This window comes from Haemorhous mexicanus, chromosome 4, assembly GCF_027477595.1.
Source record: "Haemorhous mexicanus isolate bHaeMex1 chromosome 4, bHaeMex1.pri, whole genome shotgun sequence".
In the NCBI taxonomy this organism is placed as follows: domain Eukaryota; kingdom Metazoa; phylum Chordata; class Aves; order Passeriformes; family Fringillidae; genus Haemorhous; species Haemorhous mexicanus.
Genome location: NC_082344.1, coordinates 18,740,996 through 18,765,471, shown reverse-complemented (window position 1 = coordinate 18,765,471; position 24,476 = coordinate 18,740,996). Strand labels below are relative to the sequence as shown.

Below are 24,476 nucleotides of genomic sequence, written 5' to 3'. Positions count from 1 at the left end.
TTTGAATATCTTCAAGGATGAATGTTCTCCATCCTCTCTTGGCACCCTGTGCCATTGTTTGATGATCCTTAAAGTGAAAGTGGTTTTTCCTATATTCCAATTTAATTTCTTGTATTTCAAGGACACATTTCTTGTGTCCTTTGCCTCCTCTTCCGTCGCCGAGCATCAGGGAGAAGAGTCTGGTTCTCTCTTCTCTACTGCCTGCCAACAAATATATTTATAAGATACAGACCTTGAAAATTAGGGCTTCCATCTATGGAAATGGAGACCAACAGCATTGCCTCTCCCAGTAAGTCTTTTCTGAAATGTTCTTAGTCCATTGCATTTAACACAGTAGGTAAATGCTCCCCAGAGGAATCTGAAATGCTCAGCAATTGAAGGGAATTAACAAAAAATATTATTACTTCTCCAATCTGCACACTAAAGGCCCAGAAAGCTCACTTCTTACTCAAATTTTCCATCAAGATTCTGCAAAATTGAGATACACCCAATCCACAGTTCCTGACTAATACTCCCTTTTGCAGTGCAGTAGCTCCTGCAGTTGTTCCTGTATTAATTGTTTGGATCCATGGTCAATTTTGTCCTTTGAACTTCAATCCTTTATCCCTTTTGATTCTTTTACAGCTTCAGGTTCCCATAGTCTAAGAGCAGGAACATTTCAGTGGTTCTAATACAAACACCTTTGTAGTTATAAGAATAAACTAATACAATAGTAATTTGGCTATAATTCTCTTTGAATTATAAATTCCTACTGTAAATTGCCAAAATGTGCTATTGACATGATGGAAACAAATGAGAGAGACAGAGAAAGGAGGAAGATGGAGGGAGGAAAGGAGAGGGCAAGAAGGGAGGGAGGAGCAAGACAGCCTTGCCAGAAAGAGGATTTATTTGTGCTAAACCCATAAATAGAGTTAGAGATATGGCATTAGTAGACATACAATTTAAATAAATCAGCTGCTGGGAAACAGAAATGTTATGCAACAGAAGCAAATAACTGGTTCAGTGATCACTGGAATTAATGAGCCCTAAGTTTCAATGTATTTAGATTTTCTGGAGGGTGTCATTTTTAACTGAATTCTTCCAAAGCAGCTGCGTAGGTGCATCTCTTGTCAAAGAACAGATAATCTACACAAGATAGAAATACTCTCTATAGTTTGGATGATTCTTTTTGTTCAGTGAGGTGCAACTTTTGACTGAACTGGTGTAATAGAAGTTGAGAAATCTGCCCTAAAAGTGTTTTTGAAATTAGCATGATTCCATGAGAAGTTTTGGATTTTCTGAGTACTTGTTCACTAGACCTAGATATTGAATTCAAAGTGAAACATCCAATATTGTAACCAAAGTATTTAGGTGCGTTTTTCCAAATTCTCCAAATGGCTCCTATTTATTATTGTTTGTATTTTTTCTGATAGAAACTGTACCAGAAATCTAGTGAAAGAATTCAGAAGAATCAGATATTTGCAACCTTTGTCATCAATAACTTCTAATTTTCTGAAAATGCTACAGATTATAAACCCACTAACTGACTGCTTATGGAAATGCAAATTATAGACAATGCCTGGTTTTGATTTTGGTATTTTGAATCTCAGCAATTGGATTAAGGTCTCCACAACTTGATGATCATATGTTCCTATTTCATACCAAATCTGGGGAGGTAAGTGGTTTAACAGGTAATACAAATGTATTACCTGTTATGTATGTATGTAAATGCTTATCACACCTTTCAATCCAATGAAATGAAAGTATTTCTTTCTAATACCTGAAGGCTTCATGGAAATCAATAGCTTTATAAAAGCTGATATTTGCTGATAGTCTTCTCAACGCCAGCTGCAAATGCAATTGGATTTTTTCTAATGAGATTGATATGTTGCCCTCACTCTGAATCTCTGGAGTTATGTGAAACAAGCTAAGCAGTTTGTTGAAGACACAAAACAGAAGAGGTCAGAGGAAACACTTTCCCTGTGCTGAAACTGGTACACAGAGTCCTCAGTCAACTCTTCCCTTCACAGGACAGCAGTCCTACAATGATGGTGAAAGTGTCTCTAAGAGATGACAATATCTTGGAGATATTGTCATATTGCAAAGAACTGCATTTTATCACTTTCCCCAGCAGCTGAGGTCAGCTGCATTTGCAACTACAGTTTTTGCATAATTCCTATGTGAAAACTTCCTCTTCCATGTTACTTTCCAGAACACCATAAATGCAGGAACCACTAAATATAATTTTTGAATTTATCTTAGTTTAAGACAAGACATCAACTGAGCTTTAGACATCTAGAAAATTAAAGACAAAACAAAGGTTCATTTAAAAAATCAGCAACAGTAAAAATAACAAAAAAACATAGATCAGTAATTTCTAATAGCTAATACCAATGTGGCTTGACAGTAAAAGAAGCAGTTATAAAGGCTGTATAGAAATAGATCTTTAACAGCACACTAAATTAGATAATTTAATTACATTTATTTCATGTACTAGTAAATACAGTTGTGCATGGAATCATGTTATTATGAATTGGAATAACAAATGTGTGCTTAAATGAGATCAGAAATATACTTTTTTGATTTGTTTTGATTTGTTTTGCCTTTTTTTTTCTTGTTACAGATCTAATTGTTTAGACATAAAGGTCAAATGATCCCAGGAAAGGAATTGGATATTAACAATGTTTAGAGTACACACAAGAGATTTAAGAGTTGCATTCAATAAAGCACTCCATACAATGCACATGGTCTTTAATAACAGCCTTTCCAGCTCTTCAATGTTTTTTTCCAACACCTTACCATGAAGATGATTCTTGACAAATCACTAATACTAAGTATGATGAAACTGTAAAGATTTTTTTTAGTAGTATATGGATAATTTAGTGGCTTATCAGCATTTATGGAACTTCACAGCAACCTGAGATTTTGAATTAAACTTTCTACCTGATTTGCAAGCAGTAGGCTCCTTGTGATTCTCAGCTGAACATGTATGTTCCTCCAAAGATCCTGTGCTTTGACACTTCATTTAACTGAGATGACTTTCTAGAAGTAATAAAGTACTGCTACTCCAGTCCATCCAGTTGCTGGTTTTTCCTGTTCAAGATTTATCAGATTATTTCAAACATATTACAGAAGCATACTTTTAACGATGCAAAACTGAAAAAGTTCAAAAAAAATTCTACATGATTTAGTGCCAGATATTTTAATTCTTCAGGCCATCACATTTTCTATTGTTTTTTTCAGTCTGCTTTTGCAGTTTTAGGACAACATATTTTTACATCTTATTTAGGAAGGTTGCCTTTTTTTATTAAGAAGAAGCCCATATATGTTTAGAAAATAATTTCTGTGGTACAACCAGATGAAAACTTGCCAGGAAATGAGGAACCTGAAATGATTCAACAAAGGACTCAAAATTTCATAAACTTGCTGGCATGAAAGAAGGGATTTTGAAACTCTTTCCTGTACAAGCTGCTCCCTCTGATACACAGTTCTTTTCTCATTGTGACAAAATATCATTAGGTATAAGTGAACTTTCCACTTTTTCTGCACAGATTTTTTTTGCACCTCTGTCTTGACAGAAGAACAGTAATAGGAAACACAGGAATGACAGAAAATGTCTCACTCTTATTATCCTTGTAAATGCAACTAAAATGTATTAGCAAGATGTGTCCTGGATGGATCAAAGAAATTTTCACTCAGGAGCAGTTTCTGTTTACGGATCCAGCATTTTTGAAACTCTCACACACGCAATTTTAGGGATTGTTTCAGAGACTGATCCCCGCCAGCCCCGGGGCAAATGCAAAGCAAAAGAGGTTTATTTAATCAGATTTCCCACGGAAATCTGATTTTGCTCATGGATCTTTTGCCGTCTGGTGGGGTCGGGTAGAGACCCTTGCTGAGAATCCTGCGTGCCATTAGCAGGCAGCTACAGCAGTGGGTTCCCGGGGCTGTGGCTTAGATGAGTCCAGCGAAGCAGTTGTGCTCAGTTTCAGCGAGGAAAGAGTTAAGGAGCTCCGTGTTCCCCTGTGCCCGGGAGGCAGCCTTTGTGTTTAACATTGGCAGGGGCTCAGTTCGGGCTGGAGGTTTGTTTTAATTGGGGGAGGGGGCAGTGAAGAGGGGACGCTCCGACTTCTTCAGTCTGTCTCTTTCGTTCACGGTTTTAGCGGAGGTGGAGATTTTCAATTCCACCCAGTCAGACGCAGGCAGGAGGATCTGGTGAGACTATCCCAGGAAAAGCCACTCCGAAGAAATTCTCCGAGGCGGCGGCGGCGGCGCCGGCAGCCCCAGCATGAGGGTGAGTCGGGCGGGGAGGCGCGGCGGGGCGAAGTGCGCGGGATGCTGCGGGAGCCCCATCCCCATCCCGCGCCGGGAACAGCCCGGCCCTAGCCGCGGGCACCTTCCGCACCGCTGGGAACGCCCCGGACAGGGATTCGGGGCCGGTGGTGCACCTCTGTGTGCGGGTGTGAGTGTGAGAGAGAGGAAGGGGGAGAGAACAAGAAACGGGCACAAGGCAGCTTGGGGGAACTGTTGTTCCATAAAGTTTAACAACGTATGGATCTTGCCCGAGGCTCTCTGTATAGGCTGTAGGGCAGGCAGCACTAGTTTGCCAGTGCATGCTGGAATTGATCCTTCGCTGGTGGAGCAGGGAGCGTGTTTCCTCTCGCCTTGGAGAAGGAGCAGCGGGCGGCTTTCCCCGGCAGCGCTCGCTGGGAACAGCCCAGAAAATCCCCCTTGCCGGCGTTGTTCCCTTCAGCGCCTTCCTGCCCTGCTCCGCTTCATTTGCTCCTGTTCTCATCTCAGCCGATTTACACTCATTAAGCACTGTTCACGTTTTAGCTGGTCTTTGAAACAATATCATTTCCAGTAGTACGGTCTCTTGCGAACCTCGGCATGGGATTTTTTCTGGCTTGATACTCCAGGGAAGTCAGGAATTCAGTTTCCCGCATCCGCGGCTGCAGCACTGCAGGAGCACAGGCACAACACAGGCGGGTGGCTCCCACATTAACAGAGTACCCTCACACCCTCCAGGTACCCAGGCTGCGTGTGTGAAGGACAATCCTAGATTACCTTATCACAGAAAGTTATCAGGGATGCCAGCGTGTTACTCATACGAGTCAGGCTGCATGTTGTACTCTGCAGCAAAATAAAGACTTAAAAAATATGCACAGAGGAATGAAGGGCTGTAAGGAAGCTATAAAAAAGTACCCTTAGTAGTTAGCCTATTAAAAACTTTCTCGTTTTGCTTCTTAGGGAAAAGTTTCTTCCAGGAGAAGGAAGAGATGGTAACTGGTAATTTTGTTCCCAGCTTTGCATGCTGGCGGCATGACTGCCATGCTGCCACCATGTTTATATGATACATATATCAAATTTTCACAAAAAGGGTCACAAAGTAAGGAGGAAACTAATATAACTACTAAAACATAGGGCTGTGGGTTCTGTTCATAGCTTTATCACATTTACTTGGGAAAACTATTAATAGTGATACATGCTTACAATCTGTAAATTGAGGAACCGTAATCATAGAAAATATTACAAGTATCCTTGCCTGGAAAGGGTTTCAGTCAAACATCTCTGTTTTTTCTGGTAAGATTTAGAAACCTAAAGTGAAAACGCTTGCACCATGCTGCTGCTAAGTGCCCTGAGGTACTGTCATAACCAGCATTTAATTTAATTAAATAAAGGATTTACTATGTAGTATGTTAAACTTTGAAATACATCCACGGGAACTCGCAGTTGGCCAGTTCCTGATCTCAAATACAGCAGTAAAAGAACTGAAAGGTGGATCCCTGGTCTGTGAGGGACAGGGCAGACAGGAATACTCAGATGAGCATCACATCTGCTGCTCTACAGAGATACACACACACTTCCACAGACCACATACAACAGGAGCCTGCAATACTAGTAAATATTTATACTCTGCCTGCTCCAGAAGTACTATCAGTAAATTTTCTCCCTCCTTCTCTGGTAAATGTCTTGCTATAAACTCTGATTTAACAGGCCCACAGGGAATGAAATTAGGATTCTTCTATTTAAAAGGATCCTCCCAAATACTTCAGGCAAGTCCCTGGAAATCAGAAAGTCATAAATACTTTATTTGCAACTCTTCTTTTGTCAACACTGCAGCACTTTGTCTTGTTTTACAGATATAAACCACGTAAAAAAGAAAAAATCTTAATCTTCAATTAAACCAAGGCTTCAGGAAAATGGACTTAAATAGTATCCCTGGTTTCATTGGAGGTTTGGTATCTACAAACCCTGTGACAGTGGTTACACACAGGCAGCCACACTTACTAGGGCAGGATTCTATGATGCTTTCTTCCCTACCTGGAAATGTCATGAGTTTTTGCTCAGAATACAAAACCAAGTATTATCTTATTCTTAAATAGCTTAATTTTTTATTATTAACTTCACTGTGGCTAAGTACTGAGCATGAGTTGAAATTACATTCAGAACCAGATAACAGAGTTTGAAGGTATCTTCCTGGCCAGAGGTCTATCCTAGGACTATAAAATCTTCCTCTTAATATTTAGGGATTTTTGATCTGGTCCAGATTTTGATTTGAAATACATGTTTTATCAGCTTTCATTTGAAATCCAGGGAATAAGTCAGACAAAAATAATATAAAGTCTAATTGTTGCAGTACCTCAAAAATACTCAGAAAATTGATTATTATTTTACTACCTTTAATTTTTAATGTAGTGCTTTTACCTCTCATTTTCAAAGAAAAAAAAAGTAAGTTCTTCTTTTAGCTAAAACACCATTCAGCAGTCTCCAAGACAGGTCGACTGCAAGACTATATTTTAAAACAGAATTTCATCCCCCTTACTTTTTCCATCCCTATACAAATTCTGTCTCAGCAGAGTTTTGTGGGATCTTATTTGCATAAGTTATCACATACTTAAGGAATTTTTTGTGTTTGCCTCTCGTCAGACAGGTAATGGGGGTAATCTAGATTTCAGAGCAGCACAGTGAGTATGAACAGGTGTTTATATATATGTGCTGCAGAGGCTGAACATTCAGATACCTTCCCTAAGTGAGAAACAGGATGTGTTAGACTACCTGTTGTGCTGATTATGTGGGGTTTTTCCTTTTCTTTTTTTGCTTACAGTTTCTCTCTGCAGGTGAAAAAGTGAGAAGTATCTCACTGAAATACTGAAGAAAAAAGTGAAGATCTTGTCTTACTGAATTTGCTCACTGGGGACTTCAGGATGGAAGTCTTGTGTTTAAGAGTTTCCTTGCTGCTGCTGGTCCCGGGATTTATCCTCAGTGACAGCTCTGACAGAGACGTTTCCAATCGGAGCGACTCGGGAAACCCCCTTTCCACCTTCTCAGGGATGGAATCCAGCATCCTCCTCACCACCATGCAGCCCCCAGTGTCCAACCAGACTGTCAAATGCTCCCAGCAGACTAAGATTGCTGAAACTTTCAAATACATTAACACCGTGGTATCCTGTGCTATTTTCATCATTGGGATGGTTGGGAATGCAACTCTGCTGAGGATCATTTATCAGAACAAGTGTATGAGGAACGGCCCGAACGCGCTGATAGCCAGCCTGGCACTGGGAGACCTTATCTACATTGTCATTGATATCCCCATCATCGTGTACAAGGTAGGACACCACCACCCATTCCAACTGCAGTTCCTTACCAGTTCCCTGGCTGTTCTCTGTGCTTCCTCCTCTATTTAGTGCTCTTTTGTCAATGAATAGTGCAATTAAGGAAACAATACAACTCCTTTCTGTTCTGCAATAAACCCCCTTCTCTCAGGTCTCACCCCCATCAAGAAAAAGCGGATCTCCCATTAAAGATGACTCTTAGCTCCTAACCAAAGAGTGGCCTTGGGCATTTCACAGGAGCTCTTCGTTTCTCATAGCTGCTACAGCTAGCAAAAGAAGTTATGAGGGAAGACTTTTTATAAACTGTTCTCCTTGATGAACTAGCTGCTATTTTTATATTATCCAATACTTTATATTTTTTCAGAAAACACTCCCTGTGATACGCAGGCTTCATATTATGACTTTGAAGGGAGAGATTATGTCAGTTAAGTTGAGCCTTAAGGTTTTTATTTAATATTCATTAATAGCAGAGTCTCAAAATTATTCCAATTATATCACAGACCCTTTCTGAAACATTAAATTTCATCTGGATTTGTCAAAGTGTAAAAAGGCTCCTCAACAATTCTTTCATCCAGTATAAAGTTATCTTGTCCCACTGTTTTGATTTTCCAATTTAATTAAACAAAGTCATAAAGCAGTGTTTTTTCTGATGCAATTTATGTTTACTAATATAATTCAAGCCAGAACATGCTTTAATGAACAGAACTGATCCCTTTTTAATATATTTCATTGATATTAACTTTGAATCATCTTGGAAAATCATCTTAGAATTATCTTAGAAAATCATCAAAGAATTTTGTAAGCTTGTATCTGTCTCTTTGTGGACCATACACAGGTGCATAGCTCATAGGATATTTGACTTTTTCTTTCTTTTTTCAGTAGAAACATTAAGGGTTTCTATTTGTAAATAAAACACTAAGTCATATAATATAAATGTCATATAATTAAGAAAAAATGTTGTTCACAGTATCAGCCCCTAAAGATTCTAATGACTTTTATTTACAAGTGAAATATTTTAATGCATGGTTTTATAATAACTGGTGCCCTGTGGTTTCAAAGTGGATTTTAAAATTAAGGAAACAATGACTAAAACATGCATTTTGCATCTTTATAATACTGACATCATACCTGATTATGACACAGGTATTCATAGGAAAAGACCATAAAATTTGAATTAATTAATGGAAAAAGTGCTCTCTATGTGCATATATTACATTTGTACAGAGGCACTGGGAGTCTGTTATTGTCCACCCAACCAGGAGGAAGAGGTGGACAATGTATTCTATAAGCAGCTGGAGAATGTTTGAGGATCACCAGCCCTTGTTCTTGTAGGTGACTTCAACCTCCCAGACATCTGCTGGGAACTTAACACAGCAGAAAAGAGTCCTTAGGAAGTTCTTAGAGTGTGTGGAGGACAAGTTTTGTCAAGCTGGTGAGCAAGGCCACCAGGGGAGGGACTGTGTTATACCAGCTGTTTGCAAATAGAGATGGGCTGGTGGGAGATGAGGTAGTTGGAGGCTACTTGGGGCACAGTGATCATGAAATTATAGAGCTCTTGATATTTGGTGAAATCAGGAGGAACATCACTAAGACTTTTACATTAAACTTCTGGAGGGCAGACTTTGGCCTGTTTAGGAGACTTAATCAGAGAGTTGCACAGGAAGCAGCCCTTAAAAACAAAGGAGTCCAGGAAAGGTGGGCATGCTTCAAAACAGAGATCCTGAGGGCACAGGAACAGACTGTCTCTGTGTGCTGAAAGATGAGTTGACACGGCAAACGTTCAGTCTGGATGGGCAATGAGGTTTTGAAGGAACTTTAAAAAAGGATGTATCATCTTTGGAAGGAGAGTCAGGTCTCTCAGGAAGTATTAAAGGGGTTTGCTAGGGCACGTAGGAAAAAAAATTAAGGGAGGTCAAAGCTCAGTTCAAACTTAATGTGGCAACTTTTGTAAAGGATAATAAAAAATGTTTTTACAAATATATTAACAGCAAAAGAAAGGATAAGACCAACCTTTGTTCTCTACTGGATGTGGGAGGGAACTCAGTAACTGCAGGTGAGGAGAAGGTGAAAGTGCTTAACACTTTCTTTGCCTTGGTCTTTCGTGGGAAGATGGCTTGTCCCCAGGACAACTGTCCTCCTGGGCTGGCAGATGTGTCAGGGAGCAGAATGGCCCCCCTGTTATCCAGCAGGAGGCAGTCAGAGAACTGCTGAGCAGCTTGGATGTTCATAAATCCATGGGACCAGATGGGATCCATCCCAGGGTGATGAGGGAGCTGGCAGATGAGCTTGTGAAGCTGCTGTCCATCATTTACCAACAGCCCTGGCTCACTGGTGAGGTTCCAGAGGACTGGAAGCTGGCCAATGTCATGCCCATTCACAAAAACGGTGGGAAGGAGGATCCTGGTAATTACAGACCAGTTGGCCTGACCTCAGTACCTGGAAAGGTTATGGAGCAGTTTGTACTGAATGCCATCACACAGCACTTACAGGATGGCCAGGGTATCAGACTAGCCAGCATGGGTTTAAGAGGGGTAGGTTGTGTTTGACCAACCTGATCTCCTTTTATGACCAGGTGACCTACCTGGTGGATGCAGGAAAGGCTATGGATGCTGTCTACTTAGATTTCAGCAAAGTCTTTGATAATTTCTCCTGCAGCACACTCCTGGAAAAGCTGGCAGCCGACAGGCTTGGACAGGACATTCTTTGCTGGGTTCAGAACTGGCTGGATGGCCAGGCCCAGAGAGTAGTGGTGAACGGTGCTGCATCCAGCTGGCAGCTGCTCACCAGTGATGTCCCTCAGGGGTCTGTGCTGGGGCCAATTCTGTTCAATATTTCTATTGTTGACATGAATGAGGGTATTGAGTCCTTCATTAGTAAATCTGCAGATGACACTAAGCTGGGAGCATGTATCGATCTGTTGGAAGGTAGGAGGGCTCTGCAGGCAGACCTGGAATGGTTGGATGGATGGGCAGAGTCCAATAAGATGAAGTTTAATAAGTCCAAGTGCCGAGTCCTGAATTTTGGCCACAATAACCCCCTGCAACATTATAGGCTGGGGACAGTGCCCAGGCAGAAAGGGACCTGGGGGTACTGGTCGACAGCCGGCTGAACATGAGCCAGCAGTGTGCCCTGGAGGCCAAGAAGGCCAACGGTGTCCTGGCCTGTATCAGGAATAGAGTGGCCAGCAGGAGCAGGGAAGTCATTCTTCCCCTGTACTTGGCACTGGTGAGGTCACACCTTGAGTGCTGTGTCCAGTTCTAGGCCCTCAGTTTGGGAAGGACGTTGAGATGCTGGAGCGCATCCAGAGGAGGCAACGAGGCTGGTGAGGGGCTTGGAACACAAACCCTGTGGGGAATGACTGAGGGAGCTGGGGGTGTTTAGCCTGGAGAAAAGGAGACTCAGGGGTGACCTTATCGCTCTCTACAACTTCTGAAAGGTGGCTGTAGTCAGGTGGGGGTTGGTCTCCTTCTCCAGGCAACAACTGACAGAACGAGAGGACACAGTGGATATCAGGAAAAGTTTTTTATGGAAAGAGTGATGAAGTACTGGAATTGTCTGCCCAGGGAGGTGATGGAGTCACCATCCCTGGATGCGTTTAAAAAAAGACTAGATGTGGCACAAAGTGCCATGGTTTAGTTGACGTGTTAGGGCATGGGCTGGACTTGATGATCTTGAAAGTCTCTTCCAACCCAGTGATTCTGTGGTTCTGTGACATTACCTATGGTGAAATGCAGCACCTGGCTCTGATCTTTCAGTTGTATATATTACAGATAAGTCTTTTAACTTTAACTGGATTCAATGTAACATGAATTTGAAACTAGGATGACTGTAAATAATTATGGATGTGATTTAATGGAAATTCTAGTTTACACTTTTCAATACTTCACCTGGGAAGTTAAAGTGTCAATTTGTTGATAAGCTTTCTGTAGAGTATTTTGGATTAACAGGTTGAAGAGAAAGATTAGCTTTTGTCTGATTTGAGATTCTCCTGTCTTCCATAGCTGGGTGAATGCCTTATGGGACACCAGACTGGGGGTCTTAGCTGGACTCAGAGCCTACACAAGGCCAGGCTGGATGGGGCTCTCAGCAATCTGGGCTTGTGAGAGGTGTCCCTGTCCATCCCTGTCCCATGGTTGCGGGGTTGGAACTGGATGATCTTTAAGGTCCCTTCTTACCCAAACCATTCAGTGACTGCACCTCCCATGATGTATTACAGTTTCCTCCTTGGTAAATTACCCTTATGCCTTTATGGATAATTGCTAAGGCAGCATTCTCACTTCTCATGGTATATCTGATAGTACATTTTAAGGAAAAATGGCATGATTTCTTTTCAGAGCCAAGTTTGAGAAAGAACAAGAATTTTTATTTCACAATTTTTTCTAACCATTCAAGAGCTCTGCTTCTTTTTAGCAAAGAGGACTGGAAATCTGGAATTAATTATGCCTTTCAGAATTGCCTTTTGATGGTTTTCTGAAAACTTCTTTGGAAGTTTAGTTGAAAGTAACAAACAAATTTTTTTTATATTCTTTTTATTATTTTGCAATATATTTTCTTCTATTATTTTTCTGTCACTTCTCTTGAATTCCATAGGTGCATTTGTCTTGGTCTATCTTATATGATGAGCTGAACTATGATTTGATGAATGAAATATCCTTAGCCTACATGAGAAATTAGTTTTGTGCTGCAGAGAAGTATTGGATAAATAAAGGCTATGAACAAAACTGCAACCCCTTGACACCAATGTCTGTCAATTTCCACATGTAAGAAGGCAGAATTAAAATAAAGCTTAATTCTAGCTTTTAGTTATTTTTCAGTTATTTAACTTTCAGAAATAATTACTTATAAATTATGACACAACCACCTTGTTGTCTGAGGTTTGCTGCAAGAATTGTGATACAGGGAGGCATTTATGGCTTTATAATGGGGCTCTGGTACATCTGATAAGAAATGCAATTATTATTATTATAGTCCATAGTTCATATGAATCATTCAGAAATGTGGGTTGGTTACATTAGGAGTTGGGTTTAAAGTTTGTGAAATGCCATTCCTGTTTGCACCACTAGGGATCCTAAAATCTGTGACACCTTTCAGCTCCTCTTGTCGAGTGACAGTGTGAAAGGTGGCCCCTGGAAATATCAAGATTGGATAATGGAAGTGATAAGCTATTAAGGAAAAAAATTCAAGTGTTTTAATTTTTGTTAGAAAGTAATTTATACCCTTCTGAACTTTATTTTAAAAGATTCTTTAAGTTTCTGAGTCAGCTGAAATACATGATTCATGTTGAATCATATATTTGTATTCCACATATAAGTGGTTTCAAACACTTCATACGTTTCAGGTCAGATCTTAATTTTTAGGACAAAACAGGTCTGAAATCAGAGTAAACAAGCATTCAGCTGCATATTAAAATAACAAATTGTAGAGTGTTAAGATGGCCACATTGAATAGAAAAAAATGTATAATACCTGTAATTATAATTGAATATCAGAAATAGCTACAATCACTTTCCTGAAACATAATGTAGCCTTAACTATTTTGATACTACCTTCAAAACAGAAGTAGATAATGCTACTGATACGCAAATCCATTTTTCAAATCCTTAGAAAGAAACAGCTATAAAATTTTAATATTGTCAGTGTAAGATCCCAGGAGAATTGAGTCCTTTATTCTGCTATGCGTTTGCACAATCAACAAAGATATGATGCTGGGAAAAAAGTAATTATATAATTTATGTCAACTAAAGATGTGGTCACAGGTGTATGATGTTTTTAAGCTTTGTTTGTGGTACAGTAGGCTCAAAAACTCACTCCTTACTTTCTCCAATTACTGTAATTATATAGTGGATTCCCCTTATTGTTAAGTGAATTGCAATGTGAGTAATATTTACTGTCCTTTGAAGACATTCTGGATGTATTAAAGCCCCATTACACTTAATTACCACAATATATACACCTGAAGTCTCAAATCAGTAGGAAAAATCTTAATAAATTGAGTTTCACAGGAAGGGTGACAGTTATAAATCCGACCTTAATAGACCAAACTAAGACAATTTAAGTTTCAATCATATTTTTATGCCACCAGGAGCCAAATAGTCTCCTCTACCCAAAACATACTCATCTCAGACATTCAAGATGTCAAAGCCTAGAGCCCTATATCAGTAAGAATTATTTCTCTGCAGGGAAAAGATGAACAGAAAATAAAAGTTTTATATTTTACACAGCTGTAGAGGCAGAGTTAAGTCATTGAAGAAGAGATGGGTTCCTTTGCTTGTATCAGGTGGCATTAGCACATAAGTGAAAGCTGCTGATCACCTACTTTACCCATCACTACCATGTGCATTTTTAGCAAATAAATTCAGAAGCTATGCAAGAAAACTTCTTTAGAGGGCTGCTTTCAATAAAGGCTTTACATTGGCAGTACAAAGGCAGCAGCAGAATAGCCACAGCACCACTGTTGGCTTGGCTGCTCTGAGCCCTGGCAAACCCTTATGGCTGTTCCTGCTGCTGCTCTCCTGGCTGAAGTATAGCAGAGCAACAGGAACAACAACAGGTACTCACCACAGACACTGCTGCCCGCTGTTCTTTCAAGCTCATGGAGCTTGAAACACTCTGGACCAAGGCTCTCACCTTTAGAATGGCAACATTTTAATTGTTATTGGGAAGTCCTGAGCTGTCTCTGCTTCCAGTTTTATGCACTTTACAGAAAAACAACAAAATGAGTTCTATTTCTTGGAAACTGGCCTACATAGGGCTGACATAAACTGCATTGCTTTAGACCAGAATATGCTTAACTCCTTAAACCATTAGTTTACAAAGTAGATGAAGCAAATTAGGCAGCTTTTTACCTGTTTCTTTAGTAACATTTCTTAACCATTTTACTGTTATAAAGTGGAAGACATCTACCCAGAAAAAATCAAGCGTTCACTGCTCAGACACCTCAAGGAGATGTTTTCTTGAATAAAACAGGGGGATTTTTGGTTAGTTAATTGGTAGTCATGCTTACTTTAGTTGCAACACTATCTAAATCTGAGTAGTCCACCCAGAACATTAAAAATCTAAATATAGAAGGTACCTGACAGCAAGCAAATAAGTTCATCCATTTTGTCTTCAGTAAAGGAAGACTCAGCTAAAGCATTTCTAGTCATGGACATTTTTTAGCATCAGAGCACGTGTGTAAGTGTCAGAGCAATCTCTTCTGAATAAAAAATTATTTGGCATATCTGAATACCTTCACCAACAGAATTAATAATTATACCTACAGGGGGATGCTAATTAACCACATTGGCACTGATCTTGTAGCTGACAGAACAAGCGGCATCTTATGTGCCAAAGGAGTATAAAGCTAAGCCAACAGCACACAAAAAGGTAAGGGCACTTAGGAAAGATACCCTTCTTTAAAGGCAGAATTTTCATATGTGCAGTGTGTATTTCTCAATTAAGTACCAGCACAAGTAGGAAATTCTGAGGCCTCAGAACAACTGCATTCTGGTTTTCAATAAATTCTTATCAGGGATTCCAAGAAACAATGAATGGATAGCCCAGTGTGATGAAGAAATCCATAGAACCTGCTCCATGCAGGACCTACTGTTCTGGTGTATGTCTCCATGTAGTCACCAAACACAGCAGAAACCCAGAGGCAGCACAAGAATTGATCACTGACTGAAGGCAGAAATTTCCCAAAATGGAGCAGGGAACAGAAATCCATCAGGAATCTGTTCTATTTACAAACTTCAGCTTCCCAGCAGAGTGTGTTTAATGCACATACCCAGGGTAGGAGTCAAGGAAGAGATTTTATATTCTAGGTCTTAATTCAAGATCCACTCTGCCTTTAACTCATGGCTGTTCTTTGGGGAGTGGGACATATGTTCCCATCAATGTACAGCTCCTCCCTCATCTTCAACTCCTCATCTCAGGCCTGCCTTGCTGGTCTGTGGATTTGAAATAGTGTACAGTACTTAGAGACTTTAGGTTTAAGAGAATATTTTAGCGTGTTTTCTGTCTTTATTTCTCAACCAGCTGAACTCTACAGATAACAAGGAATTGTTTTGATTGTGCATATTCAGGGCTTATGGGTTCTGCAGTAACTTCTTAGAAATCCTGTCACTCTTTTTAGCAACACACAAAAGAAAACATAGCTGGAAGAATAACAAAAGAAATATTATGCCCAGGGATTGAAAAAAGTCCTTTCAACAAATCACCATGCCTATAAGCACACCTCGCAGCTCATTTCCCTGAAGAAGAGAAGCTCAGCTTGAGAAACAGTTTACCTAACAGGATGGGAATATAGCCAACACCATGGAAAATAATCCTGCTTTGTAAACAGCAAAAATACCACAGGGGAGATGCCTAGGGTTGTTAGGAATGCTTTACTGCTAAGTATATTTTTGTAATAAATATAAGCATTTTAACAAGAACCTAAACCTTAGGATTTCTTTTTCTTCCAGCTAGTTGAGAAAGAATGTTCAGCTGCAAAACCAGGGCACTTGTTTCCTTACTTTTCAGGATCTCTTGAAGTATAATCTATTTTCCTTTGTGTAAAAACTATCCATTCCCTTCCATAGCTGCCTAAGTAGGAGAAAAACACTGTAGGCATTCAGTGAATGGCATGAGACCCTTTGCTACCTTCACCTTTACTCAGCCGGGCTAATATAAGCAAAATAGCAGAAAAAGCTCTGGCAGGGCAATTCAGAGTAAAAAATGTCTTTGATGGTTCTCATGCATCCCCACATAACCTTTCTCCCTTGCAGGAAGAAAACCAGTCAGTCTTTTATCCACCCAAAGTGGAAAAAAGACAGTTCTTGGTTGTAGCAAAATCAGGAATGTATTTTCTGCAAAGAGTTGAAGAGATTGTTTTCTCTACCATGCCAGGGCTGTGAATCTAAGTATAAGGAAATAAACAAATTATCCCAAAGTTGGCAGAAGCTTGAACAATCACCTCACCATATACTCAGTACTGATCTTATGCCCTGCATTATAAAGTCTACCCTCATTCTTTGTTTTCCTCTACTCTTTGTTTTCCTCTAGTCACTGTCCTTTCAAAATCTGAGGTTTTTCACTTCAGCAGTAAGAAGGAATACTTAGAGACAGACTGTGTTCCACTCCACCCTGACAGCTCTCCCTCTTTCCTGCGAAGTGGTGGAGCACAGCTGACTTGTGAGGCAAGAAATGGATGAGCTTTGTCCAGCAAATGCAATTCTCCCTGTATATATGGGTTTTAGGAAGAAGGGAAATGACCGAAAACATGCAATGAATTTTTACCCTATGACATTTTATGAGGACAGAAGGGTCCTGTTCAGTCACCACAAACAAAATACCACTGCTGAGGACTCAATACATCCTTATTCCTAACTAAGCAGTCTTACAGATCAGAGATAGATGAGACACTTCAGTCAGTACCATCATCTTTTGTCACTTAATGCAGTCAACTCAGTGGTACAGAGCTTAGACACTTCTGTCCTGAGCCAGATATCACCTGGATTCCACCCAAAACAGCAGATACCTTGTCTGGCCCATGCCTTGAATCAGACAAGGGTATGTATAATTATAGAACACAATTTAAGCTTTATCCAGACAGCTCAATATCTCCTAGAGGAAACTAGCCTTTAAAAAAAATAAAAGGAAAAAACAAAAAGCCAGAAACACCAAATGTGCTGATGTAACAAAACCCAAAGAATTTCCCTATCTTTCACTCTGGGCTATGTGGCAAGGAAAGAAAATCACCACAGCCTACTCTACTTTTGTAACTGCTGCTCCCCAGTTAGGAGATGCTGGTCACTTACACAACTGGATTGTATCTACACAGACAAAATCTTCTGGCTTGGTCCCTTTCTCCATTACTGCCCGAGTATAACTTCAGTTGTGGAATAAAGAAGATATTTCTGTCTTTCCTGAAGCTGACTTCCATGCCAGAGTTGTTCCAGCAGCATCACGTAACATTTAAATGCTATGAAACTGCGGAGAGTGTCTTAGATGGCAGCAGCATGAGGGGCAAGCACTGCTTGTAAGGAACACAGTTCAGTTTCTGGGAAGAACATCTTGTGTGTCAGCACAACAATGGTCCCACATGGATATAGGAAGGGGCAGTCTCTAGAGCACTAGGATGAAATCAGAGAAGGAAAGGGCAGGTAGGAACCCTTTGCTGCCATCCTCAATGCCACATGACAGAGAGAGGGGACCTGACATGCACTTGTTGAGCTGAAGGAGTTTTAATAGAGCAGAGGCGGTTCTGATCCAAGCCCATCTATTTTGGGCTGAGCTCCAGGGCCATCATCTGCCTGCAAACACACACTATCAGCCTGACATGAGATAAACACTCTGGCTGCACATGAGCATGCTCTGGGCAACACTCATGTGCTGGGGTTACAACATTCTCTCTTTCAGACTGTATATAAATTGCTTGGGATGCACAGTGGGACTTCATGTTTTGTACATCAGTTACCATACTGAGGGGGGTTAGAAAATAGCAGCAGCAGCAGAATAAAATCAACGGAGTGACATTTAAAAATCATTGCAAAGGAATGTTCTCAGTGCTGATGTCTTGTTTGTCTTCAGCTGCAGCTCAGGGCAAAGAGGCCATATAAAGCAGCAGAGAAGGGAGGATGCTCAAGGAAGCTGTGGCTGTCTGGTCACTTTGTGAGCTTTTAAAGAGCAGTCTTGATTTCTGATTTCAGTGCCAAAATACATGTTGACCACAGTCTTTTGTCAGGAATTGCACCACAGTATTAAATACTCTTAAGTTGCAAACTGCACTAGGGAAAAGTGCGTTTCCTTTGCCACATGTCTTATTTTGAAACCTCAGAGATTTTGTAAGTGGGTTTGCAAAGGCACAGTCCACTTCCACAACTCATAGAGAAAGAACTATGACACCAGTAGGAGCAATCAGTCTGATTTCTTCTATCCTAGAGCCTTGAGAGAAAATGTAATCTTCTAGAATTTTATAATCCTTTTGTTTGGATATTAAAATATGCAAAAGCACTCAAAGAGTAGTTCCAGTACTTCTAGTTCTTGTATTGCATATAAGTAAATCAGGATTAATTAAATTAAATTCCTGGGTTTGTTTATTTTTAACAAAATAAATGTGCTATTTCCTTCTGAAATTTCTATACCATGCTAGGGCAGAACAGAGGAAAATGGACTTGTTTTGATGCAAAAATTAGTAAAACTAAAGACAGGATCAGATTTGCTGACTAAAAATATCTACAGAAGAAAAAAATTGGCACCTGATCCAAGGGGAAGTAATGAATGCATAGCTGATGTGGAGTGATAATGGAGTTCACCCTCAGAAATGATTGCAAAGTGAATCTTGAAATCAAAAAACCTTATTTCTGGTCCCAGGGATTTTGAATAAAACCCACTTGAAAAGAATGTCTAATGATTTGGTACTGAGATTACTTCAATTAGTAGAAAGTGTAAGAAACAAAAGGAATAAAATACTTTTAATCTCAAAAAAAGGAGAGCTTCCTGGGGTGTGGGGTTGAAACATACATGCTGGAAGCATGATAAAGCTTCCCCGTGAAGAGTAATGAGTTAGTGAACCTTTTTCAAGTACAACCCTTTTCTTTTTGAAGCTAATATTTGCCTTGTAGTAGCAAAGTTTCACAGTCACTACAAAGTGCTTGTTCGTTTCTACTGCTGGTGTAGCTACAGCTCCAGTCAGGGGCTGAAATGAATAGGTGCCTTTCAGTTGCCTTTTCAAGTGGGATCTGTAATGATAAATGGGTCTTGGGGCTCTCGTTGGCACAGGGGATTGACAGAAGTCTGCTAGAGCTGCTTTTCCATGGCAGTGCCATTTATAATTTAGCTTTCCCAGCCTGAGAACTACTCTGATTTTACCCAAACCCAGCCAAGAGTTTGAAGGTGAAATTCCATGTGACTACAACATGGTTGAATTGCTATGGTGTCGTGGTTTGAGAGGAAATGGTTTTTTTGGGATGGTGTGGTCACGCCAATCGGTGTCCAGATTTTAATATTGGCACCTGGTTTGTCCACTGAGGGCATGGATACGCCTCTGAGAACACAGGGGTTAAAAGCTGTGAACTCCCACTGGAAGTTCCTTTTGAGTTCCGGCCCTGGACCAGAGGAGACCTCTCCCCTGTCCAGCTCCTAGCTGGGCAGGGGGGAGGGGAGCCATGCGGCCGGAGGGAGGTAGGCCAGGCCTGGGCCGAAGGGTGGAGGAGCATTGCACTGCGAGGGCTTCGGGCAGCCATCCCCCATTCCCCCCCCTGGAGGAAGGGAGAGAGAGCAGCCTGTGCCTGTGATAGCGCGGCTGGAGTGAAGGAGAAGGGAGGGGGTGCCCAGCAGGGCAGCCAGCCGTGGGAGTTCATGAACCAAACCGGCAGAGCCTGGGACTTTTAACCCTTCTTGAGACGATAGAAACCTTGCAAATGCTGATTCCTCCTGGAGTTGGTGAGATTGAGAAAAGTTGAGAAGAATTCTAGGTGGGAGGAGATGATGGAGTGGCTTTTGGCTGGACTTTTCTTGGATAGCTATGGACAGAACCCTTGAGTTCCTGTGACACAGAGACTGCATCTAGGGGGAGGCAATGGCTCAGAGCCAGGAGAGTGCGGTGATGTGAAGGTGTGTGAACAGAGACGACGGGTGAGGAGGGTGGTGGTGGTGCCCTCCGTCTTTGATGAAGAAGAAGAGGAAGATGATCTCTGTTCGAGAGACCCCTCAGCCCCAGGGGGTGAAACATGGGGGGGACAGGTGTCCCAAAAGGAGAGGGACTGTGCTCTTTTTTGGAACTGGACAAAGCATCCTTAAAGGGAAAAACCCTAGAAGCAGCTCTGGTCCATGTGCAGTGGTGAGAGCACTGGACATGGAAGGAAGAGGTCACGATGGCAAAATGTTCTCCGGGCGGTGCCACACGTGACACGGAAACACGAGAAGTTTCGACTGTTTCCTGGGTGAAGTCTGTAGTGCAAGAGGGACTCCTCTCTTCTCAAAGAACTGAGAATTGATTATCCAAAGGGTGGCAGCGGAATTAAGAAATTTGGTGGGGGGAGGAGGAGGAAATTTGGAAGGTTTTCATCCCGTGTTCTGTGTGTTTTTTTTTTCCCTGTAGTTCTATGTTAATAAAGTTTTTTTTTCCTTTCAATCATAAGTTAGAGCCTGCTCTTCTCTGTCTCTGATCACATCTCACAGCAGATACCAAGAAAAGAGGTTTTCTCATGGAAGCACTGGCATTTCGCCAGGCTCAGACCATGACATATGGGTCCTGATCATCCCTTCTTTTTTCAACTTTTTTTTTTTTTTTTGTGATAAAAACTAAAATCTCATATGAGAGTTCCAGGCAAAATGCAAATATGGTCTGCAAACATTTGTTACACTATTGCAAACCTATCTGGAAAACAATTTTGCTGGAACTTGAAATTTATTTAATTCAGCCAAAAATACAAATAGAATCAGAGGAACTATCAAGAGCTTGCAGATATAAACTTATCACTTTTGCTACTGAAGGTACTGACAGCAGTTAAATCACCAATCCTAGCAACCCAATCCCTAGCCTTTAAGAAAAGGGGGATTGTCTTTCACCAAATGTGACTGTCCTAAACTGGGATACCAACCAAAGGTGCTTGCACACATAAGTTTGATCCACAGTTTCCACCCAGCTGGCTGAAAGCTGTGAGTTGCTAAAATCTGTCCCAGAATACAAGTAATCAAATGACATTAATATAGTCCTAGAGGGACACAGGCAATGTGGAGTGCAAAGCTGCTTCCAGCATTTTTGAGGTATCATTTGGGGGACAAAATCACAACTCAGCATTGCAATGAATGACTATAAAACAGACGGGGTGCAAAAAATCTACAGCAGGATTATGAGGAGAAGATTAATTCCTACTAGGGTAGAATTTTGTGATAAACATCTATACACTACAAAGTTCTCTGAAAAACTCATGCTATGAAAAACCAGAAAGGTAACACCTACCTTAACTGAGATAAAGATAGATGTGAACTTGAACTTCCCACAGTTAACATTTGTATTGCTAAGGGTAGTGATTATTAGCATACTTCAATTCAACACTAATTTAAATAGAAATAAAATGTTTGCTTTGAATACTATAGTCCTGAGTTACAATCAGAATTTGTTTTTCTAACTCTACAGCTAGAATACACCCACTTTTAGCAAACAAGTGTGCTCCAGGATCTAAGCTTCTACTAAAAAATATTTCTAGTCCTTGTGGTTGCAAAGCTAACTCTCAAAACACGAACATCCTACTGCTAAGAAAGTCTCAGCAGCAGAGACTTAGAGAAGAAGATGAACGAAATGGTAGTACAAGCGTGAGGAGGTTTTAGTGACTTTGTTTTTCAATAGAACTATTAATGAGGGCTGAAATATCCCTTACTTCAGTTAAAATAGCTAAATTAGGGCTCAGTACTTTGTATGGACTCAATAATTTTTCATTTATTACACTTACTTACATTGAATACTGCCAGTTCACTGTCAGAAGGTGTAAAGGGTGATCTTCTGTGACTCTGCAGCCAGTCATAGATTTGATTATCCTGAATAAGTTTGTGTCCTGTATTTTGTGTGCATACTTGCTATCAAAGCCCAGTCCCGAGACATGTTCAAAGCTTTAACAGTTATAGCTAGAAATATTACTACTTATATGCTAATTCTTCACAACTGTGCACATGAACCACTGCACTAATATTTATTATGCAAATGCCTCCTTGGAAATACTGCTCTAAGCCTCAGTCACTCATATCTTTCCAATGGATGCCTTTCTGTTGCCTTGAAGCACAGCCCACATGTTTGCACGGCTGCTCTTTTAAATGCAATATGGAACAAATTATGCATGCACAGTGTTTTCTTCACACTCCTCAGAGTCTGGCACTGAATGCTGCCATGAGTTACACAATGGTACATTTATGATGACAAGAATCTACTTGCGTGCAGCACCAGGACTTGGCTCTGAGGTATTTCATTATGGACCCCGAGTTATGCTGTGACTGCCTGGTTCTGGGACACGGCAACCACAACCATTTGTGACAGACTTGAGTTGGATTTTCATCATTCAGTAATGCTGGCAGGTTCACAAGAATAAAATAAAATTTTAACAATCCAATTTACTATTGCAACACCATGAGGTCAACATTTTATGTAAACTTTCAACTTCTGTGCTTCCACAGTAGCAGTTAGCTCCCAGATCCACTCAGTACTAAGGATATGCTTGAGTGATGGAGAATTCAAGGTTACATTGGCTGTGTCTAAGACAGGAAATAACTACAACTGCCGCATACTTGCTAGGTTACTGTTTAAATATTCTGATTATTTTGTATCTTCTCTTTAGCTCCTCGCTCAGAAGTGGCCTTTTGGAAATACAGAATTTGGACAGTTTCTTTGCAAATTCCTTCCCTTTATCCAGAAGGCATCAGTGGGAATCACAGTCCTTAACCTGTGTGCCCTTAGTGTGGACAGGTACAGTATGTTTTACTCTTTTGCCACTGTTCTTGCACATGCAGATTTCCTAAATCTGGGAGCACTAAGCACTTTTAGCAGGCAGATTACAATATAGATATAACTTAGATTCTGGTCTTTTATATTCTGGCTAATGCCAAGCACCACATTTGTGGCTCAAATTATAGTATTAAAGTCCCTGGGCTAAGGAAATTTACGTTACAGGTAAAAGGTATTTAAAAGTTCCAGTAAAGCATTATTTCATGTTCTTTTACCAGACAAAAATCTACTGGGGTTTGACTCAGTATTCAGATTTCTTTCTTTCATAATGAACTCATGGGATTTTTTACATTTGAACAAGAACCTAATATTTAGACTTAAAAATTAGTTTTTCAACTCACTGCCTATGGACAATAAGCAAGGGTTTATTCTGCTAACTTTCAAAACTAACAAAACTCTACTGAAAAATATGTTGGAAACTTGCTTTGATACTTTGACATACACAGTTTGAAAATTAATGCCTCTGCTATTTTTTCTTAATACATAAAATGTAATAGCAGATGAACACTTGACTTCTGTAAAAGTTGGTTTTATGTCTTGAGTTACTTGATCGTGTTCCACTCCAAAATATCAGTACCTCTAAATACAGAAAATACTGTTAAATAAAACACAGTATGTGTATTAGTACAAGGATGCAAAGAAGCTTTAAAATTAATCTTGGTTTGGCTTTACAGCAAGGGAAAAAGTGAATGTATAAGGTTTGCAGTGGATAAATCACTTGGTAGTATCCATACCTAAAATACAGTTCCTTACTGCATTAGTACCTCATTAGACAAAGCCATCAATAAAAAAAGAAATTAAAAAAAATATTAAAAAGGCAATACAGGTAACTGTTCTTCCATTTTTTGAGTTGGAGAACTACAAAAACAATTCTATTTCTCAAACAATATCTGCCCTCCATTAAATAAAATCCCACAGACCACTCTATGGAATAAATCATAGATCAAGCATATGAAACAGACAGTTTGTTAGATAAATTCTGACAATTACAGTTTCACTAGATGAAGTTCCACTGTCATATACATTTTTATAAATTGGAACTAACTCAGTTGAAGCTACCTTTTTGTAGGTATATATATTTTTACAAGGACTGATCTGCTAATCCTCACAACAACCAAATGCTGTTTCCATTTGAGTACAAAATCTGGTATGGGATCAGACTCAGACTATTTAATTTCCTCCCTTAGCTTAGACACTTTGCCAAGGACATATTCTTTATCATCTGTTGCTACTCTAGTAAGTGGTTGCAGAGGATGTGTGTTAGGAAACAGATGTTTAGAGCCAGATTCTGATATTGGCTAACAAGAATCTAGCTTCAATCATCATGAAAGCTCAGAGCACCTTCAATAAGTTAGGTTGGACACTGGAAGTTGGGCACATTAACACAAAATTCCACATCAGCTAATGGTTGCTTTCTAGAAT

General features: G+C 40.2%; 1 protein-coding gene across 2 annotated transcripts in view; it reads left to right on the top strand.

Annotated features, from left to right (window-relative positions):
- Nucleotides 1-4,049: 4,049 nt before the first annotated feature.
- Nucleotides 4,050-24,476, top strand: part of EDNRA (endothelin receptor type A) — a 35,528-nt gene continuing 15,101 nt past the window's right edge. Inside the window, exons 1-3 of one of the 2 annotated variants that reach the window (XM_059843963.1) lie at nucleotides 4,050-4,273; nucleotides 7,088-7,589; nucleotides 22,888-23,015. In XM_059843963.1, coding sequence (XP_059699946.1) covers nucleotides 7,188-7,589; nucleotides 22,888-23,015 — 530 coding nt within the window. In that variant the 5' untranslated portion in view covers nucleotides 4,050-4,273; nucleotides 7,088-7,187. The remainder of the gene's footprint in view (nucleotides 4,274-7,087; nucleotides 7,590-22,887; nucleotides 23,016-24,476) is intronic. The other variant, XM_059843962.1, reaches the window with a different exon arrangement.